We start from the raw sequence: 14,379 nt of genomic DNA on the forward strand, positions 1-14,379 counted from the left end.
AACTCAATTGCTCGATCAAACCTAACAATTTGTGGTTTTCCTAGCTTTCTTCCTATAGTTGATTTCCATCAACCAGTTTGAGCAAGCTAGAAACTTAAAATACTTGGATTCTTACGTATCAGCTTCAGAGCTGGAAAAAAATATTCTGCCCAGAAATCAACATTTGTTCTAGGGAAAATAAAATCATACACTGGTCATATAAGAGAACAGTGCCACTCATTTTTATTGATAAACATAGTAGGCAATTGGCAAGATTCAGGCCCTGGACTATACATCTACTACGTCATTAAAAGTTGGAGCTAATGCTAAATGTAGGAAGCCTTAATCCACAATCTTAATAGTCATTTTTAAGAAGTATGTTCTCTTATCATGCATGTCAGTGCTTTCCGATTTATGTCTTGGTTATATTACTGCTTCCTAAAATACTAAAGAAATTAAAAACTTAGCCTCTGTATGTCCCTTCCAGTAAATTTCCTTCTGATAATTTTTAAATAATAGAGTTGAGTTAGGTTTAATTTTAATCTATATGAATTAAAATAACAAATGAAGTTTTGTAACAAACTAAAAATATTCTAAAATTTTTACTACATTATAATAGAGAATAGTGAGTTATATCTGAATACTAAATCCCTCGTCAGCATGTTTAAAAACATGACATTATCTTAGATATAAAACAAAGGCATCTGTATTACTGTCATCACCACACAAGAGCATGATGGTATTTAGTTACTACAGAAAACTCATTTAGGAAAAACATTTTGAAGAAGAAAAAAAAAACCACCATGAGATTAAATAATTTATTACCAGTGCTAAGATGAACACATACTTAATACTCAATTTTATGCAGAACTTTAAAAAAATAGTTTTAATACAGTATCAAAATTTACACAAGTATTTTGTCAAAAGACCAGTGTTCCTTGTATTAGCTTCTGCAGGCACAAAAACTTATTTTAAATGTCTTCAGAGTGTAGGAATACAACAACGTAAGGATGAAAGCTTTTTTTCTAACAAGAGAAGGTGTAAATAAAGCAAGCAATTTTCTTTTACAAAGTAGTAATACTTAAAAGATATAAAGGAAAGATAGCTTTAAATGGTAACCCAATTACGAGAATTAGAGATTATTCTATAGTAAATTAATTCATAAATGTTTTCTGAAAGCAGAGTACTGGTTTTTCATCACAACATTCTAAAAATTGACAATTATTAAGCTAAAGAGCCCATTTAAAAACAATAGAGTAATTTAGAAGAAATCTGAAAACTGGGAATTGTTGCATTCCTACTTTTATAATCTTAAACCACAGTAAAAACTTAGCATTCTGTCACAGGCCTTTTGCACATTCATACAGGAAACTGTCATTGCATTTGAATAAACACAAAATACCTATCATAGCATTTCCAATACACACAGTCTAATATTATATATACCAAAAATAAGAAACTAAGCAAAGCTAGCACACCTTTTTCAAACCTCAAGCAGCCTGAACAAAGCTTTTAGCCTCAATAATCAAGGGCATGCGCCAGTTTCATAAAACATTAGATAGCTGCTGTGGACAAAGAAAGCTTTTCATAAATGCAGTGCAATATTTTAAAGTTTACATGAAGTTTATTAAATATAACAGCATGTCTAGAAACTAAATTGTAGAAATTGACATCTCACAGCTGAAAACACTTAGAAAAATTATGTTTGCTTGTTCTTCAATTGAAATTGGTAATATTAACATCAATGGGTACACTGAATATGGACATGTCCCCAAGGTGTGTCTTCATGAAAAATACATCAAGATTAAAAGAAAAGATATATTTATTTTGATCACTTGAAATAAATGGTACTCTCTGATAATCACTCTATATAAAGTCTTGCTACCAGCTGTTAAGGAGAATTTATGTGACATTTTAGCACCTCAAAACAAAACCCCAGAAACCTTATCTTACCTTGCATCTAAATTATGCGGCAGGAACTAGTATTTTGTTGACTAAAATATAACAATTAGGTACTCAAGTCTCATACTTGGGAAGCTGGAAGATACTACCTCTTCTTATTTTCAATACAACATGGTAGGAAACTCCCACATTAAATGCAATGAGTCAACTCTATCATCCACCAAGGCTCTACTGTACCCTTCCAATCATGCGTTTTTCCCAATTATAAGCTAAGGAGTCAAAAACGTTTTCGTTCTAATGAAAATATTGGTACCAAAATGGTGATTTTCAAAGCTACCTTGTTTGAAATTGACTATTGTAGACATCAAAGCGAGAGACATAAAATACAGCTTTAGTTATACTAAAGGTTTTCAGAGGGAAAATATGTGCAATCACTCCATGAGTTCAGGTTTGCGGAAATCCACTCTTTTCTTCTTCTTTCCAGTTACCTATTCCTGGCAGTGGCGATCTCGTGTTTGAAAGAGTGTTTCTCACATTGGTCCTTTGTACTGGTTGCCAGACAAGTGCTGCCTAATCCCAGGACACGAACCTGCAGCATCTCCAAGTTTCCTCCACACAACCTTTAAAAGAAAACAAAACATCTTAATTGCTCTCTTCCACAAAGACGTGTGTGTTTTTACTGGTAAGGGAGATCTATGAGAGGGGCAAAGATGAATTTGAAGACAAGAGACAAAATAGCCACATGAATGAGCTCAAACACAAAGGAAGTAAAATGTGGTGCAAGTTTCTAAATCACAAGAATTACTCAGTTGTTGGACCACCAGGTTTGTTAGGAACCAGGGTCAAAATTAAAGAATGATGTGCCAACTTAGTCTAGGTATTTGAGTGACACCCCACTCTAGCTGCACGCTAAACAGGAACTCCCACCCTCAGAGGTTGACTGCATTGGTGGAGGTGAGGTGCAGGCATCTGTATTTTTTAAAAGCTCCCAATGGGATTGATTCTAATGCATAGCTAGACTTAAAGAATCCTTAAGCAAAATCATCCTGGTCCCTATATTATACCTCTATTACAAGGGATATCAAAGGAAAATGAAGACGCTTTGATCTTGAGCTATTTAAGTCCTGAGCTGATAGCTTTAGGGCCAATAGTAAATTTCCCTGCTTCTCCCCGCAGAGTTTGGGGGCTTTAATCATAAATCTTAGCTACCAAACAGTACGATTTCTCAGATTACCAAAACAGAAAGCATCCACATGCAGGGAAAAGATAAGAATAACTTCAAGAATCACTGAACTAGATACAATTACAATGTGTTAAAAAAAATGGGCTATTTTAGAGGGACAGTAGTAAAGGTGAGCTGAAGAATAACATAAGTATAAGGTAAAACTATCGAAATCACCAATGATATATTAATATACTAACAGTAATTGGAAAACATGCATATACACACACAGTAACAATCATAACCCTCCCAGGGTGTTTCACTATAAAGACTATGCTCACATTGATTAATTCCACAAAAATTTACATGACTATATCATGAACACAAAGCCAGTGGGTTCATTACTTATTCAGAGACTGTGTTTGTTTTCCTTTTAAATAGAGCAGATACTACAGAGATACCCAGTAAGAATAATACAGGGTTCTGTCTTTCATTTGTAAGCCAATGCAACTGTTAGTCTCTATGTTCTAGCAGATACTCTTATGTGACAGAAATGTCCTGTCGCATTTGGAGAGTTGTTATGGTCCTCAACTATTGGAAAGGAATGTCATAGCAATAGATGGCTCAAGCTGTACTCAAGGGAATTAGGAGAGTCTCAGTCTTAATAGCTTGACTGCAAAGAGGTACAAACATCTAATCAGGAAGCCAAGCTAGCATCTCTTTCTTGCCCTTAAATTGTAAATATAATTACATCTCTCCAGCATGCTTTACATTTCTGGTTTAGAAGTGGAGGGTAAACTCAAGACCTCAATCACAGACACAAAGCATTAGATGGTTACAACTCAATGCAACCCGTCTTCAAGTACTCAGCTGTAGACTGCAATGGGCTATGTGGTAAAAGGAAGCACAGAGCAGGCAGAATTGAGCTAAGCCAATGAATGATTGACCTGTTAACTAAGAGGAGAACAGGCTGATGACCAATCAAGTATTTGTACTGTTCTCAGGGAATTTGTGAGTCAACCAGAGAAGCCTAAGATAAAAAAACAGTATATGTATTTCTGTGGTACAGTTTGGGAAGAGAATAGAGCCCTTCATGCTAGTAACATGATATGCTGTGAATAACAGTCTTTCATTGTATAGATGTCAACAACCTATCTTCAGGAGGACCATCAGAAACTGAGACAAAACTTCTGTTAAGTTCTGAGTTTTATAACTGATCTTACATCATGAGAAAGTTCTGTATGTCTGTGACATTATTATAAAAGCACAGGGTTCCACAATCTTAGCGAGTTTCTAAGAAATTACTTATCTATGCAAATGTCTTAAACATTAAAAAACCATACTTTTCTTCTCCAGTATTTGCTTTGTATTTTCAATGTTCATATAATTTATAATGGTGATGCCAATATTTTAAATCAACACTTTTTTCTCTTGGCTTTTAAGTAGTTTCCAATTATATGAATGCCAACTGTCAGACTTGGGCTTTTTTTTTTTTCAAATTATGGGCATCACAACAATTGAGAGTTAGAAAAGGTTTCTAGAGAATGTTTAAAGGCAAATGAGGAGGGCAAGCTTTTAGCTCCAGGAAAATATCTTCTTTGGGAAAAAACACCACCACCAGCTCACGTAGCCTTTTGACACATTTTTTTTTAATATAGGTAAACAAAGAGATCTACACAAACTAATCAAGATACAAGCCATAAGTAGGTCTCTGCTGTGATTAAGAAATAAAATTTCTAATGTCTTGAAATCATAAATCTTTCATCTAAAAATTTAAAAAGAGGCAAGAAAAGGGACAATCCTGGCATTTCTTTACAGAATTTCTGGCATTAAGCACAATGGAGATGTAAGATGCATTGCTTTTCATTCTTGAGGAAAGAAAAGGAGTCCCCAGCTTTACTTGGGGAAGTGGAGAGAGCTAATCCTCAGAGGAGATCTGGGTCTAATCCTGCTCACTTAACTGTTCCTTAGCGAACAATCTGGGCAAGTACCTTAATTTGAGCAATTAACAAAATTTGGGGATCTTCATTTCTTTAAACATAAAATGCAAGTGTGGGGTTCTTACTCAGTAGTTGCTATCCAAATTGTCCATGGTCTGGGGCAAAACCCAGATCTCTGAATTATGAAGGAGCCCCACATACTACTCTGTGGAGACCCACTGGGGGGATGACCTCTGTGGCCCCCTCTAGTTCTACAATTCCTAAAGTCTGTCAGAACGTTCTCATTCCAGAGACAGTAGATGAGAAGTAACAGGCATCCCTAGGTGTGCGGCCCAAATTCTTTTTTTTTTTTTTTGTCATTTCCCAGGAAGAAATTTTATTTCATGTTGTGAATGCAAATTTTAGTAACAATTCTGTTGAAGTTACTTTTCTAGGACTGTTATCAAAGTATTATTTCAACTACTCAAGATAAAACACATTATTTATCAAAATATGATATTTCAAAATGTCACAAGTGAGAAACCACTTGACAAAAGGTAACACATTTGTTTAATTTCACTAGTTACAAGTGAACTGGTGGACAAGTCATGATTTTAGGTGTGTATGATATTTCTATTAAGATATCCACGTTACAGGGATGATCAGAAATGGGTATGGCTATAGAGAGATTCCAGGTGAATCAGTGGATCACCTCTGGGGGCCTATTGGGCCCACCAACCCAAATTCTTAAATTTCTCTGAGGGAAATATTCAAACTGAAAACCTTAAGGACAGGCTGAAAAGCTACAGAAGGTAAACAGTGACGCATTTAGGAAATCATGCCATCTAAAACTAATGATTTTTGAGAACAGATAAAAACAGATATTCATGAAATAAAGAAAAACAGCCAAAACACAAACAAGCAGGAGACTAAACACTTTCCCAGCACATAAAATTCCCATGGGACTTTGTAACTTTTACTGGATTCCAAGAGCTCAAAGAGATTGTTAAGTGTCTGAGATTATCTGGTCCTAATAGCCTAAAGCTTAAGGGTATTTCTAAGCAATTTTGATATCTTAATGGACAAAGAATCTAAGGTTAAAAAATTATATATATGAAGCCAATTAAAATGAGTGATTAATATAATCTATGATTTTTTGCTTTTAACAAATGTGTTCCTCTGTAATATTCTATTTAGCTTTCTAATAACCTTCACAATTATATTCTTGATTAAATGATACATCTATGCATATTACTGAAATAGTTAAAATTTAGTCAGCTGTATAATGATCACATTGAATATGTATCATGAAAGTAGCATGTCATTTTTTTACTGTGTATATCTATCTCCTATAGCTATATCCTGAACATATGTCAACCACTGAAAGGTAAAGATACTACTTTGCATGACATGAAGCACACATATGCATGAACAACCCAGCAAATATTACCTAGTAAGATGACGATTCTTTTCCCCCAAGTAAATTTACAAACAAATCCGAAGAAGTCTGTTTTATCACAGGTTTTAAACACTGATCTCTAAGGACCTTCTTAAAAATATGAAGCAGAAACCCATTTATTTTATCAAAACTAGTAACACATTTTAGACAATAGACAATTTATTATTTAGAAACTTTAATAATTCTGGAATATGTTGGAATATATTGGTTTATTGCTTACCTGAATATTTTATAACATGATTGTAGTGATAAAACATACTAAAGATAAAAATAAGGGGATTTGATTTTATTTTCACATAATCAGGGCACTTGTCCAGCATTTTTTAAAGTAGATATTCATAAAGCAATAACTATGCCATGATGGGGCTTGGAACACAGAATACACAACAAAGCACATTAAACTTACATTGCACATTTCTCTGACTATAGCTTTTTCTGTCTCACTAAGGTCCTGTTCATACTCTTTACCCTGTTGACGATCTATAGTTTCCTGAACATCCAAGACCTGGATTAGTTGAAAAAGAGAAGCAAATTTCACATGGAAAAAAACCTTGTTAGTTATAGAATAAAACCAGCAAGCAGCTCCACTTGGCAAAACCTTTAGTTTTCTCCATGTCTGCATATCAGAGTGGATACATATATGGCAAAATCTTTTAATTATTATTGTGAAACCTATCTAGAATCAATTCTACTTGATTTCAGATGGCCATTAAAAGCAATCTATTGCATCACTAAGAGTCTATTGAATGTATTAATGTCTAAAATAATTAGATACATTAGTTAATTGGGTCATTAAGATAACCTGTCAATGATTTAGAGTCAATAATTCTTGCTCCATTGTAAAAATGAGCAATATAATTAATTATACACCAGACAGTCCAAATGATATGTAGACACGGCCTATAGAAAAGATGATCAAAAAGATGATAGTGATGGTGAAACTGGTCAGAATCCAGGAATATGTACATAAGAATTTTTGTTAATATTAACACTACTAACCTCACAGTTCTTGCCTGGGCATTCTCAGTGGCTAGGAAAGGAATATGGGGATGGTTCTTTGACATTAGCAATGAGAAACACTGACTCCTTATACTAGTAGTGGCAATATTTGAGCAACACTTTATAAATACTTTTCATTAGAGCAAAGTATTTGGGGATGAGATGCTTTTAAACAATTTTAGATTCCATTTCTCAAAATTACTGCTTAATAGAGTGAAATAATATTCCTTTAAAAATGTCTGTAAAGTTTTCATGTCAATACTTTCTAAAGTACAAAACTTGGGCTTTGAGTGCAGTTTGCTATTTTCTTCTGTCAGCTTATAAATCAAAGCATTAATGTAGCATAAAAAAATACTTTTCCTAAAAGCCCCTATAGAATCCACCCTGACATTGTTAAACTCCTTGTTCTGTTATCCTCCCAGTCAGTGCTATGGCCACACCTAAAGGTGTCACCTGCGAATTAGCACCAGTGAACAGTTGAGTCAAAATAAGTGACTTAAGCATGAGGGGAGCCTTTCTTTTAAATTCATATATACTGCAACTGCATGGATTTTCACTAGAGTTCATGCTGCAATAAAGAATCTAATTCACAAACTACTCTCTGGTTAACTCAAAAGTTCTAGCCATTGTTATTATGTAGATATTGCTTCTTTAACATAGGATATGATAGTAGTGAGTGAAAGCCTGACCCTTTTACTCAACTCAAATTAGAGTCAGTTTACATCCATTAGAGCAGTGGTTCTCAACCTTCCTAATGCCACGACCCTTTAATACAGTTCCTCATGTTGTAGTGACCCCCAACCATAAAATTGTTTTTGTTGCTACTTCATAACTGTAATTTTGCTACTGTTATGAATCGTAATGTAAATATCTGATATGCAGAATGTATTTTCATTGTTACAAATTGAACATAATTAAAGCATAGTGATTAATCACAAAAACAATATGTAATTATATATGTGTTTTCCGATGGTCTTAGGCAACCCCTGTGAAAGGGTCATTCAACCCCCAAAGGGGTTGATTAATCACAAAAACAATATGTAATTATATATGTGTTCTCCGATGGTCTTAGGCGACCCCTGTGAAAGGTCGTTCGATCCCCAAAGGGGTCGCGACCCAAAGGTTGAGAACCGCTGCATTAGAGGCAATCCTTAACTATGCTCAGTGAATATTCATAGAAAACTTATGGAACTCTTTGAACAAGCTCATTTACTTACAGATTTGATTTATTATGCACCTCAGAGAAGAGTACTTCAAATCAGTTAATTTCTACTAAATGAAGTGAAGCTCCAATTAATAGCATGAATTTTAAAAACAAAAAAAAAATGTGGTGTTATTTTAAGTGAGGTAATTTCTCACACTGCCTTCAAACTCTTCCCCCATCCTTGACCAGAGTTATTAAATCCTAGAGAATTTTTTGAAATCTATCAGAAGATGAGAAACTGAGCCACTGTCCTAAGTATTCTTTTCAGAACAGAAAAATCTTATGATATAAATATGCTCTAGATCAGTGGCTTTTAAAAACAAAATGTTGAATGATTGCATGTTTTTAACATGGAGACAGTGTTCCAATGCATTTCCCATAGGCTGTGTTTGCACATATTTCTGTTTCAGACACAGTGAACTCATGGAAGCGAACACATTCTCTATTCAAAAGCCTCCAGTTATCCAATAAAGATACGTTAGTTGCTCAGTACTAGCCAGCTTGCCCAGTGAGGACTTGTGTGTTCTGATTATCATATAACATCTTCCTTTCTAGAGGTAAAATTTCATATGAAAATTAGAGAATGAATTCAGAGAAAGTTGAAGAGCGCTTCCCTGCCTGCCCCATTCCTTTTCGGCCCTCCTAACACAGCTGTAGTGAGAAATCTGGGGAAGAATGCAGTGCGACCCACTCAGCCGATCTGATTCAAACTGCACTTGCCCTTTAATAAGGCAGCAGGCGGAATCATCTTTCAATCAGAAAATGTGCTACTTGGGGAGTATGTACGGGCACTAACACGACAGGATTGAAGCCACTCTCATTTTTTTTCATCTCTAAAATGCTTTTCAGGTAGCTAGAGCCTGGCTAATGCTAAAGTTACAGCACTGTCCATGCTAAGCAGCATTCAAATGCTGAAGCAGAGAGCAAGTGTTCCCCAGTCGATAAACCAGCACCCACCAGAGGGAGGGTGCACCCCTCATTCTGTTGTGCCTTCCCATGAATTCCTCTCAGTTGCTCACTTTGTGTTATCCCAACCAACACAGGAGATGCCAGGCGCCTTGCCATTGGCCACCAGTGTGGTTATACTACCTTCCCTCATCAGCAGCCAATTGATGCCTGTGAGACGCAAGCTCACTTCACCTAAGGGACAGTAAAATATAAGGAGGGAGCTAAAGCTGCTAAAACTAAATCATCTCCCAATAACTACTTTGAAGTTCTCATCTATCTATTTGCTTTATGCATGCCAGGGAAAATGTGGCCCACTCCAAAAGGATGCATCTGCAGTCTGTGGATAAATCATTCTGAATCCAAAACAATTTTAGAAAAGTTGTGAAACTCATGTGGCAGGCTGAAGCACTCTACCTACTTCATGCTCAGAATACTTCATCAGGCTACATGTTATGGATTATTAATTTAAAGGACAGTGTTTTATACGTGGAAACTGAAAATTTCAAGGAATTGTCTCAATTTTAAGATAATTTTTATTGCATTTGTTTCTACTCTGAAATATTTTTATTATTAATTTTACTTATGGTACTTATTGGAAAGCTCATTATTGGTAAAGAAAATTAAATGATAAATTTTAGCCAAGTCTTTTTTGAAGTCATTACAGAATTTGAAGTAAAAGCCAAAAATAAAATAGCTTTATGAGCAAGACCTCATACCTATTTTGTAATATTCTATCAAGGAACATTAACTAATTTCTTTTAGTGGAGGAGGGAGTAGGTTTTGTTTGTTTCAATAGTTTCTTTTAGTAAGTTGCACAATGTGCTTCATTTGCATAAAGAAAGAAAAATGTGGTATCCTTCCTTCCTTTGGCCAACTATTAAGTCCCTCTATTTGAAGACACCCGTGCTACAAACATTGCACATAAAATACCTGTAACAATATTTTACACAATGAATATACATGCATATCAGACTTCAAATTCAACTCGATGCAGATAATGAATCACATTACTCAAAACAAAATAACACTAGAGATTCAACCATAAGTACTCAAACCCATTGTTAGTTAAAAAATTAAAATCATAGTTCAAAACTTAAGATAAAGTTACACCATTAGGGATAAAAAATAAAGTATATATGGTTAAAACAAGACTGTGAGGACTACTAGACTACAGCAAACAAACCACAACACAACTGATTTTCTTGATAAATGGTTGTACACAGTTGGTTACCTTAAGAGAATGTACCACGGGTTCAGGCTGCTGAGAAGGTGTGGTATGTCCACTGAAGCTAGCTGGAGAGTTGGGTGAACTGTTATTCCCATCAGCCCCTGATGACAACCTAAAAGAACCCTTAGTAGAAAATCAACAACTTTGTTATTAAAACAAAAGTCGTTTATAACTGCACAGATGTCATTCAATTTCACTGCCAAATGAGAATCAGCCATTTTCATAATTTTTTTTCCAAGACTGTCCTACAATACTATCTACCTGTTAACTGGAATGTACTTGCTGCTTGACCAGCAAGAAAAGTTAACCAAGGACCATCTCTATGCATGTCCAGATGTCATTTCTAATTTACCAAAGAGAGCAAAGCCCCCTAAGGAATGACCATTAAGCATTTCAAGAATGACTTTTTGAAACTTAAACATACTCAAGTGTGGGGAATTTGTGAGTTACTCCGCAGCTGAGTTAACATGCTCATTCAGCAAGACAAATGCCTCATTCCATATGTCTCAGAAAATGCAGACACATCACATTCTTATAAAACACTCTCTCTTATAAAACACTTCTTTGAGGGAAGACCTGTAGTAGAACATATTCCAAAGAGATTTAACCAAATTCAGTATTTTCTTTCAGGAAAAAAATCCTTATTTTCTGGTCTTTTTGGATATGAAAAACAAAATGGATCAGATTACATATTTGTAGCTCATTGACTCTGCAACTTAGTTGCTGAGAAATCAGAACCTGCCATGATTAATTTGGCCTGTGAGAGTCACAGTCACCCATACGGGAACTGAGGGGAAATCAAACCGACTTTTTCTAGGGGATTGCTTGCAGAAAGACGAAAGGATCAGGAAAGAAAAAGAGTAGCAGTTATCTAAACTCCCACAAAAAGCAGTCTAATGGGACTTTCACCTGTGTTATGGTGATCATTACACTCAGAGGGCCTGAGAGATTTTAATTTTTGTCCAACAAACCTAGAGATTTTTTTCATGCCTATTAGACTAATAACTGCTCTGCTTCTCTTTGATCCCATGAATCTAATCCCCGGGGAAGGAGCATCATGTGTGGTTTGGAACTTTTCTTTTCCAGCATCTCTAAGAGAGTTTCTATGTTGTGCATTTCAGGGATGGGAAGGGAAAGCTGAGAGCAGCAACAGTCTTAGGTATGGGCTTTATGCAAACCATGCTATTTTTAAAGAAATTGACAATTCCCATTGATTTTTACAAAAATTATTATGCATGCAATTTGGAATATGTTCTCTCTTCCTCGTCGCTGTCACCGCTTACCTCGTTGAAGGCTATCCTCACCACCTCACAAGCCAACGAAGACCATGTGCTTTTCCGTGCTCAGAGAGTTATGGAAACACATCAGGTCCTGCCCAACCCTCACTAGCCAACAGGGAGAAACAGCCATAGATGTGACATTTAGGTGACCTCCCCAGTTTCTGTCCTTCATTGCTACGAATGACTAAATTAATAGCAGGTGATGACACAGGGCAACCAATTATAATAGTCCCAACCCTCTCTGGGGAAAAATATTTATAAGATATGTTTTCCTATATTTGTAATTCAGACCAAATCAGGCGTAATACCCGATACAAATAATAAAAGGGAAACTATTTGAAGTTGGCTCATGGGGCACACCCTCCCTCCAACTCCATCACCACATTTTGGACATCCTCCTCTTCTGAAGAGATCAAATGTTTCCAAAACAAAATAAAGGAAGCTCTAGTCCCCCACCGTTTTCTTTCCCTGCTGTCACCACTCTCATGAACTCGTGTGAAAAGGCTTCTGAGGTACACAGAGTTCACTCCAAACCTCTCATTTAGGACCCACCACTGCAGTTTTGTCTGTCTTCTGACCGGTAATCTGGCTTGGCTGGCAATATTCCTTCCCTCTCTGGGCTACTCTCCTCCCAGTCCTTCTTTCAAAGGTTCCCTTCCCAGACCTGGCAAACTGGAAGGTATATCAATCCTTGTGTGCTTTTTGCTTTGGAATGAGACTCCATCTTTCAGGCCATTTTGGTTTAAGAAAATTTCTAGAATCAGTGATAGCTTCCCTTACCACAAATCCTCTAATTTAGCATTGTTTAAACTTAAGGAGAGTCCTGTTCTACCCTTATCTATTCAGAAAAACAAATATTTTTATTAAAGAAATTTCTTTAAATAATAGGATAATAATAATAAAGACTACAGTAGGGGGAAATGTATCATTGGGGGATTAAAGTTCAAATCCACTTTGTGAGCTATGGACTAGTAATCATAGGAAGGTTCAAGAGTCATGATTTATGTGGTTTCTGTGAAGCCACAAAGGTAGCCAAGTGCCTGGTAAGGTTGTACACAAACAGGTTTCTAGATGGTAACAGAATCAAGCAACTCATTCTATCACGTCTCATTTAGTTCCTATGAAACAAAAGGTCAAATTTATATGTGCTCAGCAGAATGAGACCAAAATTTGGAGAATTATCTAGGTTCAATCAATACAAAGTTGACTAATATGTTTTCACTGAAGTATTTTTTTAAATGTGCTACTCAGTGAAACATATTTTAATAAGATTGAGCCCATTTAAATTGTAACATGGCTGGCTCAGGATACAAGGAATTTAAAAAGAGGAAAACCTTAATGAAATTAGACACGTGACTCCGTTTCAGGGAGGCTTGTTTTCAAGGTACATGTGATCCACACAGTGCACCACTTTCTCCCAGGGCAGCAGCCAACTGGAAAGGGCATGGGATAATTTCCTGGGCTGGTGTTTAAGAGTTCATTTTCATGGCCACTGAACTCTTAAATGCCTTTTCACGAAGGTGCAGGCTACCTTTGTTCTCCAGTCACTCAACTTTCACCCTCAAGTTCAGGGGGAAAACACTAGAGATGAGTGTGTAGGAGATGAAAGATGACTCCCAACGTCCCTCCCCAGATTTACACCCACAGAAACTTTCTTTCATGTACACAGACTGTTCTCTACCCCCAGCATAACTTTCCTCGAGCAGCACAAGCCACCTGGGTTACACACAAGCAAATGCAGCAGCTGGCTTGTCTTCACTCACCGGGAGAGTGGGCAGGCAGCGTCCTATTCCTCGGCACCCTTGCCACCACTGCAAGACCCGCCGGGCTCTGGGCCCCCAGCCTTTCTCCATATTTGAGCTGTTTCTAGTTGGAGGTTGCCTTCTATTCTGGGTGGCCTTATATTTGGAACAATATAGTACAATCACTCAGAAAAATACTGTTTCCCAAGTCTCAAGAAAGCAGATAGAACAAGAAGCGTAATGAAATGCACCACAATGACCACAATGGCAAGCTGTAACATGCACCTGTGACCAGGGAAAAAGTGAACATAAACTGAAGTCTGTGTATTAGAGCTAATACTGATTTTTAAAATAGATTTTGGTAAAGTTTTAACTAGTTCTCAAAGTATCAAAAAGTGGTAGATGATTAAAAATTTAAAAAATTGAAGCTACATCGACAAGTTTATTTTGTGGGTTTTACTTGTGAGAAACAGAAGTGCCATAAGTCTTCCAAGTATTTAAAGCACTGTAACTTCAGGACTTAACAGAAATTATTTGAAATGCATTTGGGAGCATGA

General features: G+C 36.2%; 1 protein-coding gene across 1 annotated transcript in view; it reads right to left on the bottom strand.

The window, feature by feature from the left end:
• Positions 1 to 783: 783 nt before the first annotated feature.
• Positions 784 to 14,379, bottom strand: part of CCDC85A (coiled-coil domain containing 85A) — a 179,754-nt gene continuing 166,158 nt past the window's right edge. The window contains exons 5-8 of the mRNA XM_014532005.1: positions 13,844 to 13,978; positions 10,804 to 10,923; positions 6,828 to 6,926; positions 784 to 2,501 (exon numbers count right to left, since the gene is read on the bottom strand). Of these exons, the coding sequence (XP_014387491.1) occupies positions 2,412 to 2,501; positions 6,828 to 6,926; positions 10,804 to 10,923; positions 13,844 to 13,978 (444 nt within the window). The 3' untranslated portion in view covers positions 784 to 2,411. The remainder of the gene's footprint in view (positions 2,502 to 6,827; positions 6,927 to 10,803; positions 10,924 to 13,843; positions 13,979 to 14,379) is intronic.

The sequence above is a fragment of the Myotis brandtii genome, unplaced genomic scaffold (genome assembly GCF_000412655.1).
Source record: "Myotis brandtii unplaced genomic scaffold, ASM41265v1 scaffold84, whole genome shotgun sequence".
In the NCBI taxonomy this organism is placed as follows: Eukaryota; Metazoa; Chordata; class Mammalia; order Chiroptera; family Vespertilionidae; genus Myotis; species Myotis brandtii.